The sequence below is a fragment of the Dermochelys coriacea genome, chromosome 11 (assembly GCF_009764565.3).
Source record: "Dermochelys coriacea isolate rDerCor1 chromosome 11, rDerCor1.pri.v4, whole genome shotgun sequence".
Lineage (NCBI taxonomy): Eukaryota > Metazoa > Chordata > Testudines > Dermochelyidae > Dermochelys > Dermochelys coriacea.
Genome location: NC_050078.2, coordinates 48535636 through 48554115, shown reverse-complemented (window position 1 = coordinate 48554115; position 18480 = coordinate 48535636). Strand labels below are relative to the sequence as shown.

General features: G+C 38.0%; 1 protein-coding gene across 4 annotated transcripts in view; it reads left to right on the top strand.

Moving 5' to 3' along the window:
- The window catches only part of NCKAP1 (NCK associated protein 1), a 109974-nt gene that overhangs the window by 72550 nt on the left and 18944 nt on the right, over nucleotides 1-18480 (top strand). For all 4 annotated transcript variants that reach the window (XM_038421449.2, XM_038421450.2, XM_038421448.2 and 1 more), the window contains 9 exons: nucleotides 3005-3124; nucleotides 5705-5844; nucleotides 7002-7133; nucleotides 10166-10384; nucleotides 10801-10931; nucleotides 11346-11443; nucleotides 15721-15814; nucleotides 17542-17624; nucleotides 18107-18187. In XM_038421449.2, coding sequence (XP_038277377.1) covers nucleotides 3005-3124; nucleotides 5705-5844; nucleotides 7002-7133; nucleotides 10166-10384; nucleotides 10801-10931; nucleotides 11346-11443; nucleotides 15721-15814; nucleotides 17542-17624; nucleotides 18107-18187 — 1098 coding nt within the window. The remainder of the gene's footprint in view (nucleotides 1-3004; nucleotides 3125-5704; nucleotides 5845-7001; nucleotides 7134-10165; nucleotides 10385-10800; nucleotides 10932-11345; nucleotides 11444-15720; nucleotides 15815-17541; nucleotides 17625-18106; nucleotides 18188-18480) is intronic.

Below are 18480 nucleotides of genomic sequence, written 5' to 3'. Positions count from 1 at the left end.
ATGGTCATTTAAAATGTAAAGACTTATAAATAGGTCTTATAAATAGTTTATAAACATTTAAAAACTTGTATCTATATAATGAAAAAGGAAACAACAAGCTGATCTTTGTGCCTTATGATATAAATTATAACAATTTATCTGAACAATATTTGTACGGTACTGACTCTGAACTATAGTATTATGCAAGCATTCATTACGCTGTGACCTTCCTTTGGATAGAATGATAAAGAAAAGCAAGGATTATTCTCACAGAATTATTTACATTTTCATGCTATAATGAAATATATCCTTCAATACACTTTGTAAAATTTCATTGACTTTGGAATTACACCAGGGATGAATCTGTCCCTCTTTGTTTGGTGCCAGTAGAAGTATTCCTTAGTACTGCTCAGAACTAATCTGAAAACACTTAAATGAATAGAAGAGATTTATTGAAATATGCATGGTTTGGATTTCCCTTATTTAAACATTAAACTCCTTCTCCCAGTATATCTATACCACTCTTTCCACTCAGCTTTAAACAGCTGCAAACTTTATTTACATTGGAGAACCACAAAAAAGTTTCCAGGAAAATTTCCATTCAAGACAAAGAAGTGTCTTTCAGAACAATTTATAGGAACAGTAAAGAGATTCAGTTGCTTTCTACTCTGTAGTAGTTATGGTAAATTTAGTAATAGCCAGAAAATGTCATTACGGCTAACACACAGCTTGAATTTAGTGCATTCATTGTGTAATTTGGTCACAATTACCAATTTGAAAAATTAATCTATATTATACTGTATAATGAATGGTACTGTTAGTGTTACAAAGTAAACATGACTAGTGAAAGAAGGGTTTTCATTGAGGCATAATACTAGAGCTGTGCTGAGCTAAAACCAAATATGCTAAATCCCAACAAGCTGCATACAGCAGAGCTGCATGGTGAATCTGTTCAGTGTCTTGAGTGAACTAAGCGTACTCCTACACAAAAAGCAGGATCCCATGGCAGTGAGGCTGAGAGCCTGGGTCTACAGACTTGGAGTTTCGCTGCAGTGCTAAAAATAGTTGTGTAGATGTTGTGGCTTGGGCTCTGAAGCCTAGGGAGAGGTGTGAATTGGTTCACTAGTTTTAAAGTTGTGAATATTGTAAGTTTCTTTAGATGTGCAGTAAGATTTTGTTTGATCTGTGGTTTAAAATATGTGTTTGGGATGTACTAGCACAATAGGTTTATCGTTCTGTTTTAAATGTTGAGGCCACTATGCAGTATTTCACTGTACTCCAAACTTGTATGGACTTCAGAAGTTCACGAGGCCTAACAAATGCTGTGGTGGTGGTTGTTCTCTCCCTACTTCCCCAACATCCCAACAGGCCCCATGACCTAACGTAACAAGCACAGGTCTGGGAACCCAGCACACTTGAGTTCTACTCGTATCTCTTCTGGCTGGCAATGTTAACTTTACAAATATTTAGTTAGGCCTCCGAACACCATTATAAAGTAGATTAATATCATAATCCACATATTACAGATGAGGGAAACAGAGCGACTTTCCCAAGCATACCCAGCTAATCTGTGCCAAAACTATAAGAACTTCTGATGTGCATATCCTTGACTAATCCACTAGACTGCAGTGCTTCTGAGACTAATCACTTAAAGGTGATCTGCAAAAAGTAATGAGAGAAGGGGGCATATGTGCTGCTTTGATGTATGAAGAAGGGGCAGGAGCATTTAAATTAAAGTTTACTCTGCACTTAAGGAATTTTGACACAAAAATACTCATTGTAAGCAATGCGGGTCCACTGGCATCGGCAACGTTGGTAGCCCCTGACTCACTCGCTGGCTTTGACAGTTTTCAGCAACTATTGAGGAATGGTGTATGTAACTGTGAAGAAATGTCAGTGGATTACATGTGTTTCTACATGCCTAAATGTTGACAGTAACTTTAAGCTTTGAACGTGTGATATCTCAGGTACGTGTTGGATCCATCATTGCCCATGCTGGAATTTCATTTGTTTTTAACAAATATTGGGCATTAGACAGTTTGTTTAAATACATTTTATAATGTTCCCTAGCCATCAGTTGACCTTCTTCAGAGGTATGTTATTGCAGGTGTTTGTCTGTAAACATGTGTGACCTAGCCCACTTTAAAGTATGGCTATATTTTAAACAAATAGTCAGAACATTTTAATGTGGGTGTCTTCTCTCCTGGCTTCAATAGCATTGATAATTCAGAGAGAATAATCTGTTTACCAGAGGAAATATCAGAATAAAGCTTGTGACATTCTTTTTTCTTCCAGCATATTTTGTCAGCTACTCCTGGTTTATTTTTCAGCTCTAGCAACCAGACATGGGTTGTTTCCCACCAGTCCGTGATTATTCTAGTGATTTGCACAGTACTCAAAATGCTTAAAATAAAATAAATAAAAAAAATCAAAAACCTCTTTGCTGTTGGATATGAACAAAAAGTAACAAAATGGAAAAGAGGAGTTGACAATTCCAGGAAGTTATTTAGTTTTTTCATGTTTTTGCATGCCCTTTGAAAATGTTCTTTGGGGATTTTTGTTTTTTGACTTGTAATAGCCAATCTTTTGGTTAAGGAGGTGCTAAAATTTAAATTAGCTGCTTAACACTTTCTTTAACTTTGTAGGGTTTTTTGTGGTGGACGAGAGAAAGAAGATATGCAGAATCTTTCTTTGACCAGTCTCCTTTATTAACCACACTCAAAATAACTGTTTTGTAGTACAGCCATATGTAGTATAGTATGTGTGCGTACATTCATGCATAGTACGTACCTGGGGGGAGTCACTGCCCTCCTAGTGGCTAGCCGGTTGAGGAGAAGATAAGGGTTGTGTTACTATTGCAGCAGCTAGGGAATATCTCCCTTAGCTCAAATGATGGAAGTTTTATTTTTGGAGCTAAAAGACCAGGAATTTAGTCCTAACTCCTCTATTTTCATAGATTTGTTGCAGGTATATTATAGGATTGGCAGAAATTTGGAAAACCATTTTTTTTCTATTTTTTTGATAGCGACATCATATTGGAGATCGCAGTCTTTCCTTGTGTAACATGTTCTTGGATGAAATGGCTAAGCAGGCTCGAAATCTTATCACAGATATTTGCACAGAACAGTGTACGCTGAGTGACCAGGTGAGAATTAATTTTTTGTTATAAATAGGTTTTATTCATTTGAGGCAGTTCTGAGAAGCTTGTAGTTCAATTCCACATACACTGTAAATGTTGGATTTAAAATAAATATTATCCACCATTAATTTTTCAGTTGTGATTATGCTTAAGTATTAAATTAAACCCTACCAAATTCATGGTCCATTTTGGTCAGTTTCACAGCCATAGGATTTTAAAAATTGTAAATTTCATGATTTCAAATATTTATATCTGAAATTTCACAGTGTTGTAACTGTAGAGGTCCTGCCCCAAAGAGGGGTGGTCGTGGTGGGGTGTTGCAGGGTTATTCGGGCGGGGGGGTTTCACTGTATTGCCACACTTATTTCTGCACTGCTGGTGGCGGCGGCACTGCATTCAGAGCTGGGTGTCCAGAGAGCAGCAGCTGCTGGCTGAGAGCCCAGCTCTGAAGACAGTGATACCACCAGCAGCAGCACAGAAGTAAGGATGGTATTGCTACCCTTCCTTCTGCACTGCTGCTTTCAGAGATGGGCCCTTGACCAGCAGCTGGCACTGTCCGGCTGCCCAGCTCTGAAGGTAGCAATGCAGAAGTAAGGGTGTCATCGCAGGGTATTGACACCCTTACTTCTGCGCTGTTGCTGGCAAGGTGCTGCCTTCAGAGCTGGGCGCCTGGCCAGCAGCCACCGCTCTCTGGCCACCCAGCTCTGAAGGCAGTGCAGAAGTAAGCGTGGCAATACCACAACCCCCTTATAATAACTTTGCGACCCCCTTTTGGGTCTGGACCCCCGGTTTGAGAAATGCTGGTCTCTCCCCAGGAATTCTTTATAGAATAGGATAAAAGTATGCAAAAGACCAGATTTCACAGTCGGTGACACATTTTTCACGGCCACGAATTTGGTAGGGCTCTCTTTATAAATTGTGATTTATGCAAAAAGAGGACTTATGCTGCCACAATAGTATTGGTGTTGCTTAAAAGGCTGTTCTGTGGTCTTTGTTCATTGTGGTGGTAGAGAAAAAGAGAAAGTGTTAATAGTAAAAATTGCAGAGAGGCTTTCCAAAGGTGGGGATCAACGGTGGAGGTCTGGGAGGTAATGAGAAGGAAGGGTTTTTTTAAAAAAAATCACCATTAAGAACAGGAAATAATAGCATAATTGACACTAAAACCATGTTATGCCTTTATTTCCAAAAACTTGACTGACAACACATCTTTAAATGGATAGCGGTTTAAGCTTTGAGTAATTCACCAGACTTGAGACCAGTATTGCAAGTTGTGTATAATGTAGACTTGGGGGTGTCAAGATCAGGGACAGGTTTAGGTATGGAAGCGTTGTTGGGTGGTTGTTGCTTTGTTGATTGGGAAAGGAAGGTACTCTAAGATTGGGGGGATCAGAATTTGGCAAGTAATTTTGATGGACTATATTTAGGAAGAGAGAAGAGATTTGGTCAAACTTGATTAGGAAGAGGTGCCTAATGTGGGAAAGGTAAGGCCAGTGCTTTGGTGAAGAGGGTTTTGGCGGTGATGGGGAAATAAATAACATGAAAAGCAAATATCTAGTCTTTGGTCAAAAAAACAGACCTGAAAGAAAGGGGAACTGGAGAGGGAGAAACCAGGAGTAGAAAGCATGAGGAAAAACAGATTGAAATCTATTAGGAATAAGATTATGCTATGTTACAGGTTGGTTGCAACCTAAAATTTTCCACAGTCCTGTGCTAAGTGTCTTGAAAATTTACTTTATTTTTTAGAGCGTACACCAGCTGCTGTTTGTTTAACATTGGTTAATAGTTCATGATACATCTGAGAAATCTACAGAGCCCGTCAAGAAACTTGCGATTGTGTTCACATCTATATACAAATAGAGCTGGGTGAAATTTTTTTGACTAATTTATTCACTGAAAAGCACTGCTTAGGTCAACACAAAACTATTCATGAATTTGATAGCCAAAACATACTTTTTCTGAGACTTAAACTCACTCTCCTGAGATGTGGGAGACCCAACTTCAGAGCCCTTCTCTACTTCAGGCAGAAGGGGTGAATAGTGGGTGCCCTAAGCACTGGGCTGTACATTATAAGGGAGGTGGCACCATCATCACCACTTCCTCTTTTGGCTGTTTTGTGATTCTAGCCCAGGTCAAACAAAATGTTTTCTTCACCAGAAATGAATTTTTTGTTGACTGATTCATTTATTTTTTTTAATTTTCATTTTGTTTGACCCTTGATTTTTTTAAATTTTTTTCAGAAATGCTAGCGACTCAAAACAAATTATTTTCCCATCTCTTTTATAAATACAGATTTTTTTTTCATATATATCAAATTACTCTATGGCATTTATCATCTTCTGTTTATTTTTCTAAGTGTTTAACCACTCTGAGATCATTTTCATAGCTGTATTCCTAATCAGTTTTTCCTTTTTGAGCATATCTTGAAAGTGAATGAGGATGAAGTGGAGAACTTTACTAAGATGGAATTGTATACTCAACTAAACAACATGCAAAGTGTGCATTTCTTTGTGATTGAAAACTCTACCTGAACCATAGCTTTATTTTTAATCTAATAATGTCTAAGATTTTTTTTTCATCCTCTTTTAGCTGCTGCCAAAGCATTGTGCCAAAACAATCAGTCAAGCAGTGAACAAAAAGTCAAAAAAACAGACTGGAAAGAAAGGGGAACCTGAGAGGGAGAAACCGGGAGTAGAAAGCATGAGGAAAAACAGATTGGTGGTGACCAAGTAAGCACTTTCTCTTTCCATTACTTTCTCCTCCTCCTGCATTCTCCCCAATCATTTTGTGTAAACATTGATATTTTCTTTGTGTAGATTTTACATGGTTAGTTTTAGGACTAGTAATTCAATTTTCACTTTTTTGAGTAAATTTACAGCCATGTAAATAAAGGGGAGGGAGTGTCTGTCTCTCTCTCTCTCTCTCCGCCCCCCACCGCCATTGGCTGTGTGGAGAAGGTGGGGCTTACACATCCTTTAGTCTACCCCTTCAGCATTCTCTCTCCTGGGCAGCACAATCCCACCTGGTAGTTCTGCCCCCCTCAGAATTTTGGCTAGCCTTTGGGGCAGGAGAGCAGTGTCAGTTGAACGATGCCACCAAACTACCATCTGATTTCCTGAAGAGCTAAATAAAGTGAGCTGAGACGCTTACCAAGCGTGTTGGTCTCCTTCCATCCTTTGAACCCCCGACCTGTCAGGTAAACTTCTCTGAATAGCAGCTGCCACGAGGGGTTGAAAACTATTAGAAAAGCAATGAGATAGGAACACAGCAGGAGAGGAGTGCATATGGTAAAGGGGACAAAAATACCAGGATGAGGGGAAACGATGGAAAGTAAGTAATAGTGCTTACCATTACAGTTGGAAGTCCTGAGGGTGTGTGCACTTTGTGAAGGAAAGTTTGCTGCCACAGTCAACAATGGGGCATCAGATGGCTGGTATGAGTGGAGGGGTTGAGGGAGAAGGCTTACTTAGAATTTGTCTAGTTAGTTTTAATCTTAAGAATTTTTTAATAACTTTCAGTGGTTACGACATATAGTCTCAAAGTGATTGTTGGGTTACAAAACGTAAGTTAAGAAACCTCCTAAAGAAATTTTTCATTTTGGTGAACTGTGCAATAATCTTTCTCTTCTGCACAGTATAGAACAACACACAACCGTAGTATCCTGCATTAGCCAGTTTTCTCCCAAAATCTGATTTTAAATTAACTAGGTGTGAAAAGCCTCCTCATATGATTACTGCACACAGGTAACTTGTTTTTAAAGGGCAGAACTAGTTGATCTTACTTGCATAAAAATTGTCGGCAACACTCCCCAATAATAATGTATGCTTGTGTTTCTTTGAAATACTTTTGTAATTTCTTATGTAATTTGTGTGTCAATTTTTTTAAGCCTGGACAAACTGCACACTGCACTTTCTGAGCTCTGCTTCTCAATCAATTACGTACCAAACATGGTTGTGTGGGAACATACATTTACCCCAAGGGAGTACTTAACATCTCACCTGGAAATCCGTTTTACCAAGTAAGTGACGGCCAAATTAAATTTTTACTTATCCAAGGAAAATGAATTATTTTTTGTTCTAACATTAAAAATATTGTGTGCATCTATTTCACAAGACTACTTTTAACAATGAACTGCAAAGCTTTAAAATAGCAAATTCTAAGAACCAAGATTCCAAATCAATTGGAATACATATGTAGGCATACAACATTTTTGAAATTTAAATTAAAACAAAATATTTGAAAATAAATTTCCTCCACTTACCTCCCAGATTCTGAGTTCTTAGTTCCGTATTCTTCATAGGAGTCCATGACTACAAATCTTAATAGTACAGAGATTCTCTTCACAGTGCCACATCCCTGCAGTGCTGAACTTTGTTTCTGGTGTTTGTTTGGAGGGGGGACTTAGAAATATGAACTCAAGACCTGGCAAGGAGCCTAAGAGGAAACTTTCTTACATTTCCTTTTTAAAATAAGTGCTGTGGGCTGGTGTAATAGTTGCTTGATGCACTACTAGGTGGGTTCTTGGCTTGGCTTTTCCCTGTAGTAAGTAGGTGCAGTAAAAGGAAAATCTCAACCTCTTGTGAGAATTTCTCATTGTAAGAGCCATCCCTGTTGATCATGCTGGCGGTCAGCTTTAGTAGAGATTCTAACTATAACTTCTGTATTTCACATAAGATTGTCTCTATTGATCAGGACATGGTCTGAGGACACTTTTGTCTAGAATGTTCTCTTGATATACTGGTGACATAAAAAGGGTAAAAATTGTTGACTTTTCAAGAAGTCCTGGGTTTAAGACCCTAAATCACAGTGCTCTCTGTAATTTTATTTTTTGCCTGTGGGTGGCTAGTAAGTCCACAAAAATGCTGACTGATGGTTTTGAGGGGGTACTCAGGGCAGCCCCAAGCTAGAAATGGGACTGCAATGTCTTCATTTTTTTTCTATTTCTGATGTTAAGTGGTATTTCTTCGAGAGGCCTGCAGTTTCTTTATTCCAAGGGTTGATTTCCTATCCTATATAAACATGTTAGTTTTTACTACTTTAAGCTTGTATATTTCTTTTTGTGACTGAATTATTGCTTAAATTGCTATGCCAGCTTTATTTTATAATGTAAAACTTCCTGAAATAAGAAAGATTGCATCAGAGGCAAACTTGTAAAAAATAAATAGTAAAACATTTCAACAATAAATGTCACTTGCTTCAAAACAATAAAATTGCATTTGGTTTTAAATAAACTTCAATTCTGCTAAAACAGTTATTTCATGTCCAGCTCTTCTTGCCTGCCTTCATAACGTGCATCACTATGAACACAAACTTGAGTGTGTAATTATAATCTTTAAGTCTACAATGACTACCAAAATAGTGAATTACTTTTCAAGCTCTCTGACTTTATTTACTGTATAAAAGCCTAATCCTTTGAAGTACTGAGCACATTTTATGCCCATTAGAGTCAATGGGAGTGGAGAACACTCAGCATCTTGCAGGATCAGGGCCTAAGCAGGCAGCTGTCCTCTAGAGGGTTCAGCATGGGACTGTGAATCAGTCTGATATATGGTTCATGACTAGTATTGTTGACTTAATGTGTAAATTTGGGCAAATCAAGTTTTACTGCAGTTTCCCTGTCTGTAAATTAGGGATAATGATTAAGGTTAAGTTTCTGTCATGGGTATTTTCAGTAAAAATCAGAGTCAGGTTGAAGGCAATAAACAAAAATTCACAAAAGCCCGTGAATTTATAGTCAGCAGTTCTGGTGTGCTGCCTTCCCCCCAGCCCTTGGCGGCTGCTCTTCTGGCAGCCCTGGGGTGACAGCTGCTGCAGACCTGCCCCAGAAGAAGTCACAGAGGTCCTAGAAAGTCACGGAATCAGAGACAGAATCGTTTCCTTCATAGAGATTACTTGGCTTATATAAAGCACTCTGAGATCTACAGACAGAAGGCACTATTTAAGTGTCGTGTGTTTTTTCAGACAATTTAGTAGGAAATAAAAATCACTTTTTGTGGCTAAAATCCTATAACCAAGAAATGCTTATGCAGAATCCATTGAGAAGTGCTTAGAACTAAAATAGTGAATGCTAACACAGTTGAAGGGAGCCCAGTAGGCTAACACTTCCTTATGTAGAAGTAGTATCTTTTAATCCATTTTAAAAAATGAATATCAGGAAAAACTTCCTAACAGTGAGCTGTGGTAATAGTTTTCCAGGAGAAATAGTAGAAGATCCATTAAATGAGACAATTAAAATTAGATTTAACAGGCTAATTATAGATATGTTCTAGTCTTGAGAACAATACTGCACTTGCACAGAATGGACTAGATTATTTGCTAGGACTCCATTTCTAACATAATACATTATGTTTTGATTCAGGAAATTAAATTGTCCATTCTTAATATGCTAGGTTGTCTTTGTTTTGCAGTGCATGTAAATTAGATCACAAGCTGATCTGAGGCCCCAGCATGAGTTAATTCTTTTACTTTGAATTTTATTGTTACTTAAATTTCCTTTTGTGCTTATTTAATGATAAATTTGATTTAAAACCCTTTAAAAATATATATAGAAATGGACATAAACTATAACAGCACCTTTGTACAAAGAATTTGTCCTAAATGGTGCTCCTGAGAATGGTTATAGATTAACTGGCTGGTGCTTCCTTTTAAGCCCAAGTATGTGTTTATGTGGTAGATAATTACAGCTAGTTTCTCTCATGCAAATATATTTTGGGAACCTTTTAAGGAGGTTTTCTTTAGCAAATTGCTTGTGGTTTAAATCTTTTAGTTCATGGGTCATTCACTTGATGATAGACCATACTTCCCTGGGTGTCTTCATAGTGTTCACTAAGTGTTTGTGTTAAGAATTCCTATGCAATTTTATCTGAGAACATGTATTACGAGTACAGTATTCCTGCTGATTTCTCTTTTTGAAAAGTGCTGCTATCATGTTTTAAATCTCATTGAGATATTCAGCTAAAAGTTTGAATCCCAATCCTTTATACAGGCAGGAAGAATTAACTATTGCTTAACTTCATTAATGTACAAAGGTAACTCTTTTCTCTTTAAAAGGTCAATTGTTGGAATGACTATGTATAATCAAGCAACACAAGAGATTGCAAAACCTTCAGAGCTGTTAACGAGTGTAAGAGCCTACATGACAGTACTCCAATCAATAGAAAATTATGTGCAGATTGACATAACAAGAGTATTTAACAATGTTCTTCTTCAGCAAACCCAGCATTTGGATAGTCATGGGGAGCCAACTATTACCAGTCTGTACACAAATTGGTAAGAACATATTAACATTTATTGTGAGCTCTTTGTTTTACGTTTAAATACACTTAAAATCTAATTAAACTGAATAGCCTGCATCAAGAAATTGGGATTGTGTATAGCATGAACATTTGCAAATTTGCAAGTTTCAAACAAGATAGATTTACTGTTTCTCCCAATAACTGTTTAAAAGACAGTCTAAAAACTCACTGAAGGTGAAATTCTTCTGGTTGCGGAGGGCAGGACAAAGTCTAGGCACAGTAAAGCCATTGAAATAGGACTTAAGGGGTGTGTAGGCTTTGTGCTGTCCTTCTGCACAAGGATGAATTTCACCCTTGCAGAACAATGAAACTTTGTAAATATTATGAGTAGCATGGTATCATTCTCATTGAACTAATATTTTACGTGACTTTTTTTTTTTTTCTGCTAAGGTATTTGGAAACCTTACTAAGGCAAGTCAGCAATGGACATATAGCATATTTCCCAGCAATGAAGGCATTTGTGAACTTGCCCACAGAAAATGAGTTGACGTTTAATGCTGAAGAATACTCTGACATATCAGGTAAACGTTTTATGATATGGTTCTAGATATTCCTTATGAGGGCTGTTTTTCATGTGCTTGAGACTAAGACTTTTAGAGAGATTGTGGAATATCTGTACTGTTTTTAGAGAAATATTCTATTATACAGAAGAATTTTGCCTTTCTCATGTTTTCTCTCCTAGCTACCCAGGGGAAAAAGTACCAAATTTTTTCTTGTTCTTGCTGAAACAATTACTGGCTATGTGATTTGACAAACATGATTTGTTGTAAGTAAATGTAGTAGGTGAATTTACTACCCCAGTGTTGTTATAACTTAAGCTTTACTCTGTATCCAGTTTTGAGATTGCTCTGATAGAATGGTATTGCGGCATGTGTTATGGTGGTTAAATCATGGCAAAATAAATGTCAACATAAAGACAATTTTTTCTTCCTTAGAAATGAGGGCCCTCTCAGAACTACTAGGACCATATGGCATGAAGTTCTTAAGTGAAAGTCTTATGTGGCACATTTCCTCACAGGTTGCTGAACTTAAGGTAATGATATTTTGAATTTTTTTTTCCCTAGGCACATTTTATTTATCGTGCCCAAGAGCTATGCTTTTTATGTTGTTCACTGAGTATTACAATACCACACTAAAACTGAAAACAGATGGGTATTTTTTTCTCATTCGTATCCATCATCTGTGAACACATAGTACACTTAGCATGTCTCTGTATCATATTCTCTCAATGGTTGGACTACGTCCAAAATACCACATTTCTAAGAGCCTTTTCCTTTCAATTAACATTATGAATTTGCTACTATATTAGGATATCTTGCTCACTTTGATTGCACTTAATTTCAAGTAGGCTTTATTTTCTGTTTTGCTATTTTTAGGTCTTTAATTTTTTGACAGAATTATCCTTTCCAGTTTGAATGGTTTTCCTTTAAAATAGATGCTGAGTTTTGTTCAAGTCGATGAAATACCTGCTCAAATGCAAGTTGTCCTCAGAAATTTGAATAGTTTGAGTGCTTTGGGACTGCATTATTACAATGTTTTCCAACTGAATGTTAAGACCCAGTAGTACAATGTTCTCAAGTACAACTTGAAAGATTCTGTTCTAAAAATATAAGACCTGTTGTTACCATTTTACTATACAAAGCCAGGGCAGCTTTAGTCAGGATTCATGGGAGTAATTGCATCCACAGAAACCCTTGCAGTGGTAGCACGTGTCCCATGGTTCTGGGCCTGGCTCCACGCTCCCGGCATTGTGACCTGGCGCACAGGCTGCCAGGCCAAACCTGAACAGCACTGCAACCCTTTGCGCCTTGTTGTTATGCCTAGAGCAGGAGCCAGGTACAACATTTTAGGACAGGAGCCAGTACTGCAGGAGTGAATGCATGGTGGGCTTTGTTCTCCAACACACTCTCCCTCCTCCGGCCCTCCCTTCCACAACTAGTGTTAGGATTGCGGTGCCAGGGCAGAGGTGCTGCTGCAGGTGGTCGGTGCTCCCACCCCACAGCAAGGCAAAGAGGAGAGAGAGGAGTATACCTATTAAAAAGGGAGGGTGTATCTGCTGCTGAGACAAAGGCAATGAATGTAGTGTGGTGCTCTGCAAAAGTTGAATGGAAATTAACACTATAAGTGAGTATTCAAGGAGTTTCCTACATATGTAATCAAAGTCACAAAAATTAACACTGATAATGGAAAGGTACATTTAATACATATTTATACTAACTCTTGTTAGGTGAACATTTAAAAATGTCTAAGATTATTCTGATATTTTTGCCAAGACAGTAGGAGGTTTATGCAACTAGACTGTGGGCTGTAAAATCTGTGCTATTCATGTTGTTAAACCCTCTAATATTGTAATTTATGGACTTAGTAGCAAGTTAGTAACCATATTGAGTCCCACTCAGGTTTTTTTTTCCCACTGCAGTTAGTGATGGGTTTGCATTTATTTGGAACATACTGCCTGATGATGGATGCTGACTTACTGTTTTTAAAAACAAACAGCTTAAACTCTTTGAGAATTTTTGATTTCCAATTACATTTGTCCTTGAAAAAATCCTTTTAAAATACCATAACCCTTTTAAAGTGTGTGCACATCTATATATATTCTCATTCATTCATTCTCTCTCCTCTCTCATGTGCGTTTTCCTTCATTATTGTGAATTTCAGTGACATTGAATTGCTAGGGTGTATGATACCCTTGGAAATATGAAGTTAGGCAGAGATATTGCAAGCTTTCCCATTTCCCTAAACTGTGTGTGTGTGTGAGAGAGAGAGAGAGAGACTGGTTGAACCCCCCTGGGGTGTCACTTGGAGTGCTGGGATGCCACTGATTCAGAGTATTCTTTGGCATGTGTGTGGGGTACTCCTCTCCTTTTCACCTCTTCATGATGCATGACTTGGGGAGGAGGGCAGGGTAGGGTATCTCATGCTGGCTCAGGGCATTGGAGCCATTGCTGTTACTAATGGTTAGTGAAGTTGGCAACATATTAGTTCCTATCTAAGGAACTGAAGTGGCTACTGCTTGTTGCCTAGCTGAGTAGCCATTTGAGGCTCCGTTTCAGACTTACCCTTCCCATCCTTGAACTGGTATACTAGATCTCTTGTGACGCCTAGAGGTAGGCTGATAACCAATTATGGGATTTTACCCAGATGGCAGAATTGGAAAACGACCTGTATGGGTTTTCACCTTCCATCTGGAAGACCTCCAGGGTGGTTTAGGTGTTTACCTTCCCATTGTTGCAACTTTGGCAGTTACAATGCAGTTGGTAGATTATAAGGGGTCCATTTGAGGTCCCTGTAACCCATTGGCTGTTTGAACATTGGTCCTGGGCACAGTATTGCATGGTTAAGGAGTATGCCTCAGTGTCTCGCAGCTTGTAGGTTTCCTTCTGTTATTTTTCCTGCCTCCAGGTGGAGGAGGGGAGCCCAGAGTCCCTAGGCAGACCTGAGGGCATAGGGGGCATGGCCTTCACAAACACCTTCAGGTTTGTAGTACCCAGTTGTTTGTGCTGAATAACAGTTGAAGTCCACAGTGGAACAGCATTGCTAGGTAGTTTGGGGATGGGTAACAATTTTGTCAAGTTGCATATAATAATACTATGGTATTTGTGTCTCATTGTTTCAGTGTACACATTATTATTTTAATCTGTTGTTGAATTTTCATGCTTACCAGTTAATGTTTCACCCTGTCTGCTACATCTGTTGAAGACTTATAAGGCCTCTTGTAAAGATGTTTGGAAAAGTCACTACTTAAGCATTATATCTCCCTTCCCCAAATGTGCTTGGTTACAACTTGCAGTCTCTTCATGAGCCTGCTTTGGTTGTAGAATCATGGAGTCCATCTTTTCTTTAGAGTGCAGATGAAAAGTCAAAAGTTTTTATAGTTCTATGTACTCCTGTTAATGAGGTATCATTTTCCCCCTCATGTTTTAGTCTGTGGCTTACTGCTGCTCAGTAGCTGATCTGTATTGGCAGAAGTCTGCGCCAATAGGACACTTGTTTTCCATGTTCGCTATTCTGAGACTACTTATTATCTTCTAATCCAGAGTGTCCCTTCTTCTGTGTTCCTGTTTTCTTCTCCCATCTTCTTCATGTATGTTCCAGCTTTGGCCATATTTTCAGGGGCATAAAGCACCAAACAGACTCTCAAAAAGTTAGTGTGGTGTCTAGGGAGAAGTAGGCATAATCTTTCCTCCACTTAGTAGTGTGCAGAGCTACATGGAGGTTGACCTCTCCGTAAGAAGCTCTATTAACGTGTAAAACAATAGTTCTGTCTCTAAAGATGGATTATCATTCATTTATTGTAGCTTCTCTTTTTATAAGAGTAAAATAACCACTTCTTGCTCGTGGTGGAGGACTTGAGATAGCATAGATGTCTTACTAGGTGGTACCAAAAATGCCTTGTTGGATCCAACAGGTTCAAATTTATAGCTATGGTTATGCAGCTTCACAATCCTTCAGCTCCCTTATAATTTATATATTTGGAGAATAATTATTACACTTACATACTTGCTACAGAGATCTCTAGCTCATATGTGTTTATTTAAGGATCAAAGAAAAACACTTCCTTTACATACTGTTTTAGCCAAAATGTGTTTGACATGCAGAAGAATTCTGGCTTTCTTTTAAAGTTGACTTACTGCTTGAGACTAAATTGCATGGATTTAAATAAACAATTTCATATTCCTTTTTCTTTAATACTCTGTTTTGTGATCAAAGTCAAATAAAATAATCTTAGGAAAGCTGCACTGATATTTAACGTTTGAATAATTTATGAGGATCAGATTATTTAAAAAAAATAAACTCTCTTGTTTTCCACTAAAACGTGAAGCAAGCAAAATTTGTGAGAAACATTTCTTTCCAGTTAAGGAGGCTTCCTAAATTGACTGCAACCCAACCGTCACCAAAGCATATGTCTCGTGAAAATAGCAAGGGAGAGGGCGGCTCTAAGAAAAAAAGCTATTGAGATGTGAATAATTAGAATATTATTGACGTTAAATATAATTAGTAGCGTGCATCTTTATACAAGGTTTATTTTGTGAAGTTTTACTCTAAGATCGTTAAACTCATGTTGTGAAATTGCACATTCTTCTTAAATATTCCTATCACAGTTTTTCTTCCTCTCTTGGTCATTCTGAGCTCTCTTTGGTGTACAATCAGGATTTACCAGAATAACCCTGTAGTTCCTTCAGAAGAAAGATAGTGGGAACATCTGGATTTCATGACCTTGATTTCCTGCTTGCCAGATTGAAATGTCCTAAAGCATGCACCTATCTTTTTAACGAACGGCTGACCTGAGGTCTTGCTTCTCTTTAGAAACTTGTGGTGGAGAATGTTGAAGTGCTAACACAAATGAGGACCAGCTTTGACAAACCAGACCAGATGGCAGCACTCTTTAAAAGATTATCATGTGGGTAACTAGCAATATTCTCTTCCTTTTCCTTTTCGTCCCTGTACTTGCCTGCATAAATAAAACATTGTGAAAAATATCCTCTCTGATTTTAATGTACATGAAAGTTAAAATGTACATTTCATTCACTAGAGTTTCCTCATAATGTATGGGAACTGATTAAATTTTAAAAATTATCCGGCTTGTTCGTGTGTAAACAAAATGAGATTTCAGTGTAAATTAGTGCATAAACACTTGGATATGACAATGAAAAGTTGGGGTGTGGGGGGGTGCAAAAATATGATTCCTTTCTGTCAAGGATGGGGGCCGTCATGCATTGAGATGAAACTGATCTTGTCGTCCAACTGTCACATCTAATAGCCATAAATATAATTCTTCAGAGTATAGGCAGGTAGAAGTACATGCATACAGAGTAGAACTTGAAAAGAGTTTTGTGGATGCACCTGTTTCAAATAGGATTCCATCATGGTATATTGCTGCATCCTTAAGAACATAAGAATGGCCATACTGGGTCAGACCAAAGGTCTGTCCAGCCCAGCATCCTGTCTGACAGTGGCCAATACCCGGTGCCCCAGAGGGAGTGAACCTACAGGTAATGATCAAATGATCTCTCTCCTGCCATCCATCTCCACCCTCTGACAAACAGAGGCTGGGGACACCATTCCTTACCCATCCTGGCTAATAGACATTAATGGACTTAACCTCCATGAATTTATCCAGTTCTCTTTTAAATCCTGTTATAGTCCTAGCCTTCACAACCTCCTCAGGCAAGGAGTTCCACAGGTTGACTGTGCGCTGAGTGAAGAAGAAGTTCCTTTTATTTATTTTAAACCTGCTGCCCATTAATTTCATTTGCTGGCCCCTAGTTCTTATATTATGGGAACAAGAAAATAACTTTTCCTTATTCACTTTCTCCACACCACTCCTTTAGAAAAACAGGGGTGTTTAAAAGTAAGTATTAAACTGAGGCATTTTAAACTATGCAGAGAAGAGTGTTCACATCCAGACATTGACATCTGTGTGTAAACAAGCTCATTCTTTTGAAGTAGTCCACAGGAGTTTATACATTTATTGCCAGATACAAATATCAGCTACATACAAAAAACAATTGAGGTATATTTTAATTCTTGTGATTTATGCCTTTGTTAGAATGTCACCTACTTTCAAGTTGTTTCTGTATTTTCCTACTGATATTAATTTGGGGTAAAATGTTTGAAAAGGCTTGTTTTGTAAATCTTGGGATATATTCTAGTTCAGGGGTTCTTAAATATTTTTTGCTGGGCCGCCCTTTGAAAATATTTCAGGAAGTGATGATCCCCTTTCCTTTTTGGTACTGGACATAGCTTTCACGGCATCAGTGTGGATCCCTACAGAGCTAAGCAACTATACTAATGCCACCCTTACTTCTGTGCTGCTGCTAGTAGTAGCTCTGCCTTCAGAGCTAGGTACCCAGCCAGCAGCCTCAACTGTCCAGCCACCCAGCTCTGAAGTCAGTGCCACCGCCAGCAGCAGTGCAGAAGTCAGGGTCACATGGTAGGGTATTGCTACCCTTACTTTTGCGCAGCATTCAGAGCTGAGTACCTGGCCAACAGCCACTGCTCTCCGGCTGCCCAGCTCTGAAAGCAAGGAAAAAGGTGATCTCACAATCCCCTTGTGACCTTCATTTTGGGTTAGAATTCCAAGTTTGGGAAATGCTGTTCTAGTTCACTATTTTTCTTCTAATTCAGCTGTTGACAGTGTTCTGAAGAGGATGACCATTATTGGCGTAATCTTGTCTTTTCGGTCATTGGCACAGGAAGCACTTAGAGATGTAAGAAATAACTAAATTTATTCTGCATGATGTTAAGACTAATGAATATTGTATTTAAATGTCTTAGCATTCAGGTGTCTTGTGTTTTAAAAATAAAACTAAAAATAAGTTGCCTTGTAGGTAAAATGGGTATGTGCAGAAACGTACTGAACCCAAGATTCCCAGTTCTGCAAGATGAAATAGGCATTTTCAGAGAATTCATTGGGTACTGTTCAAAACCATTTTGCTGCTGATGTTAGAATCTGTACGATAGTGTTGACAGTGTGTCAGCATGTGTTTTTCAACTTTAATAATGTCTAAAAGCACTTGGTAAATGCTAGACTCAATTTTGAATATATTATGCCTCCAACTGTCTCATAGATAAACTATCTGATATGCATAAAATAACTCATGACAAAGTAAAGTAAATCCAGTAATAAGTTAGTGTCTAAGATTATTTTTATTGAAAGAATTTTCTAGTTGCATATTTGTTTGTCTCTTAGGTCTTATCTTACCACATTCCTTTCCTTGTAAGTTCAATTGAAGACTTTAAGGATCACATTCCAAGGGAGACTGACATGAAGGTAATGTTTTTGGTTGAGAGAGTCATTTTTATGGCTTACTAAAAATATTGGGCAAAATCATTAACACTTGATGTGAAAAATCCAGAAACAAAGAATATACTGTGAATTTAGGCTATTGTGTTTATGTAACCTCTTAGCGTTCCAAGTTTTTGATAAGGGTCACATATAATACTTTATGGAAGTATATAACAAAGGGTTAAAAAGCAGTTTCATTAAGGATTTAAGTTGGTTAAGCAGCAGAAAAAGGACCATTCCTATTTTATTAATGATTTGTTGATGCAACTTGTTGATGA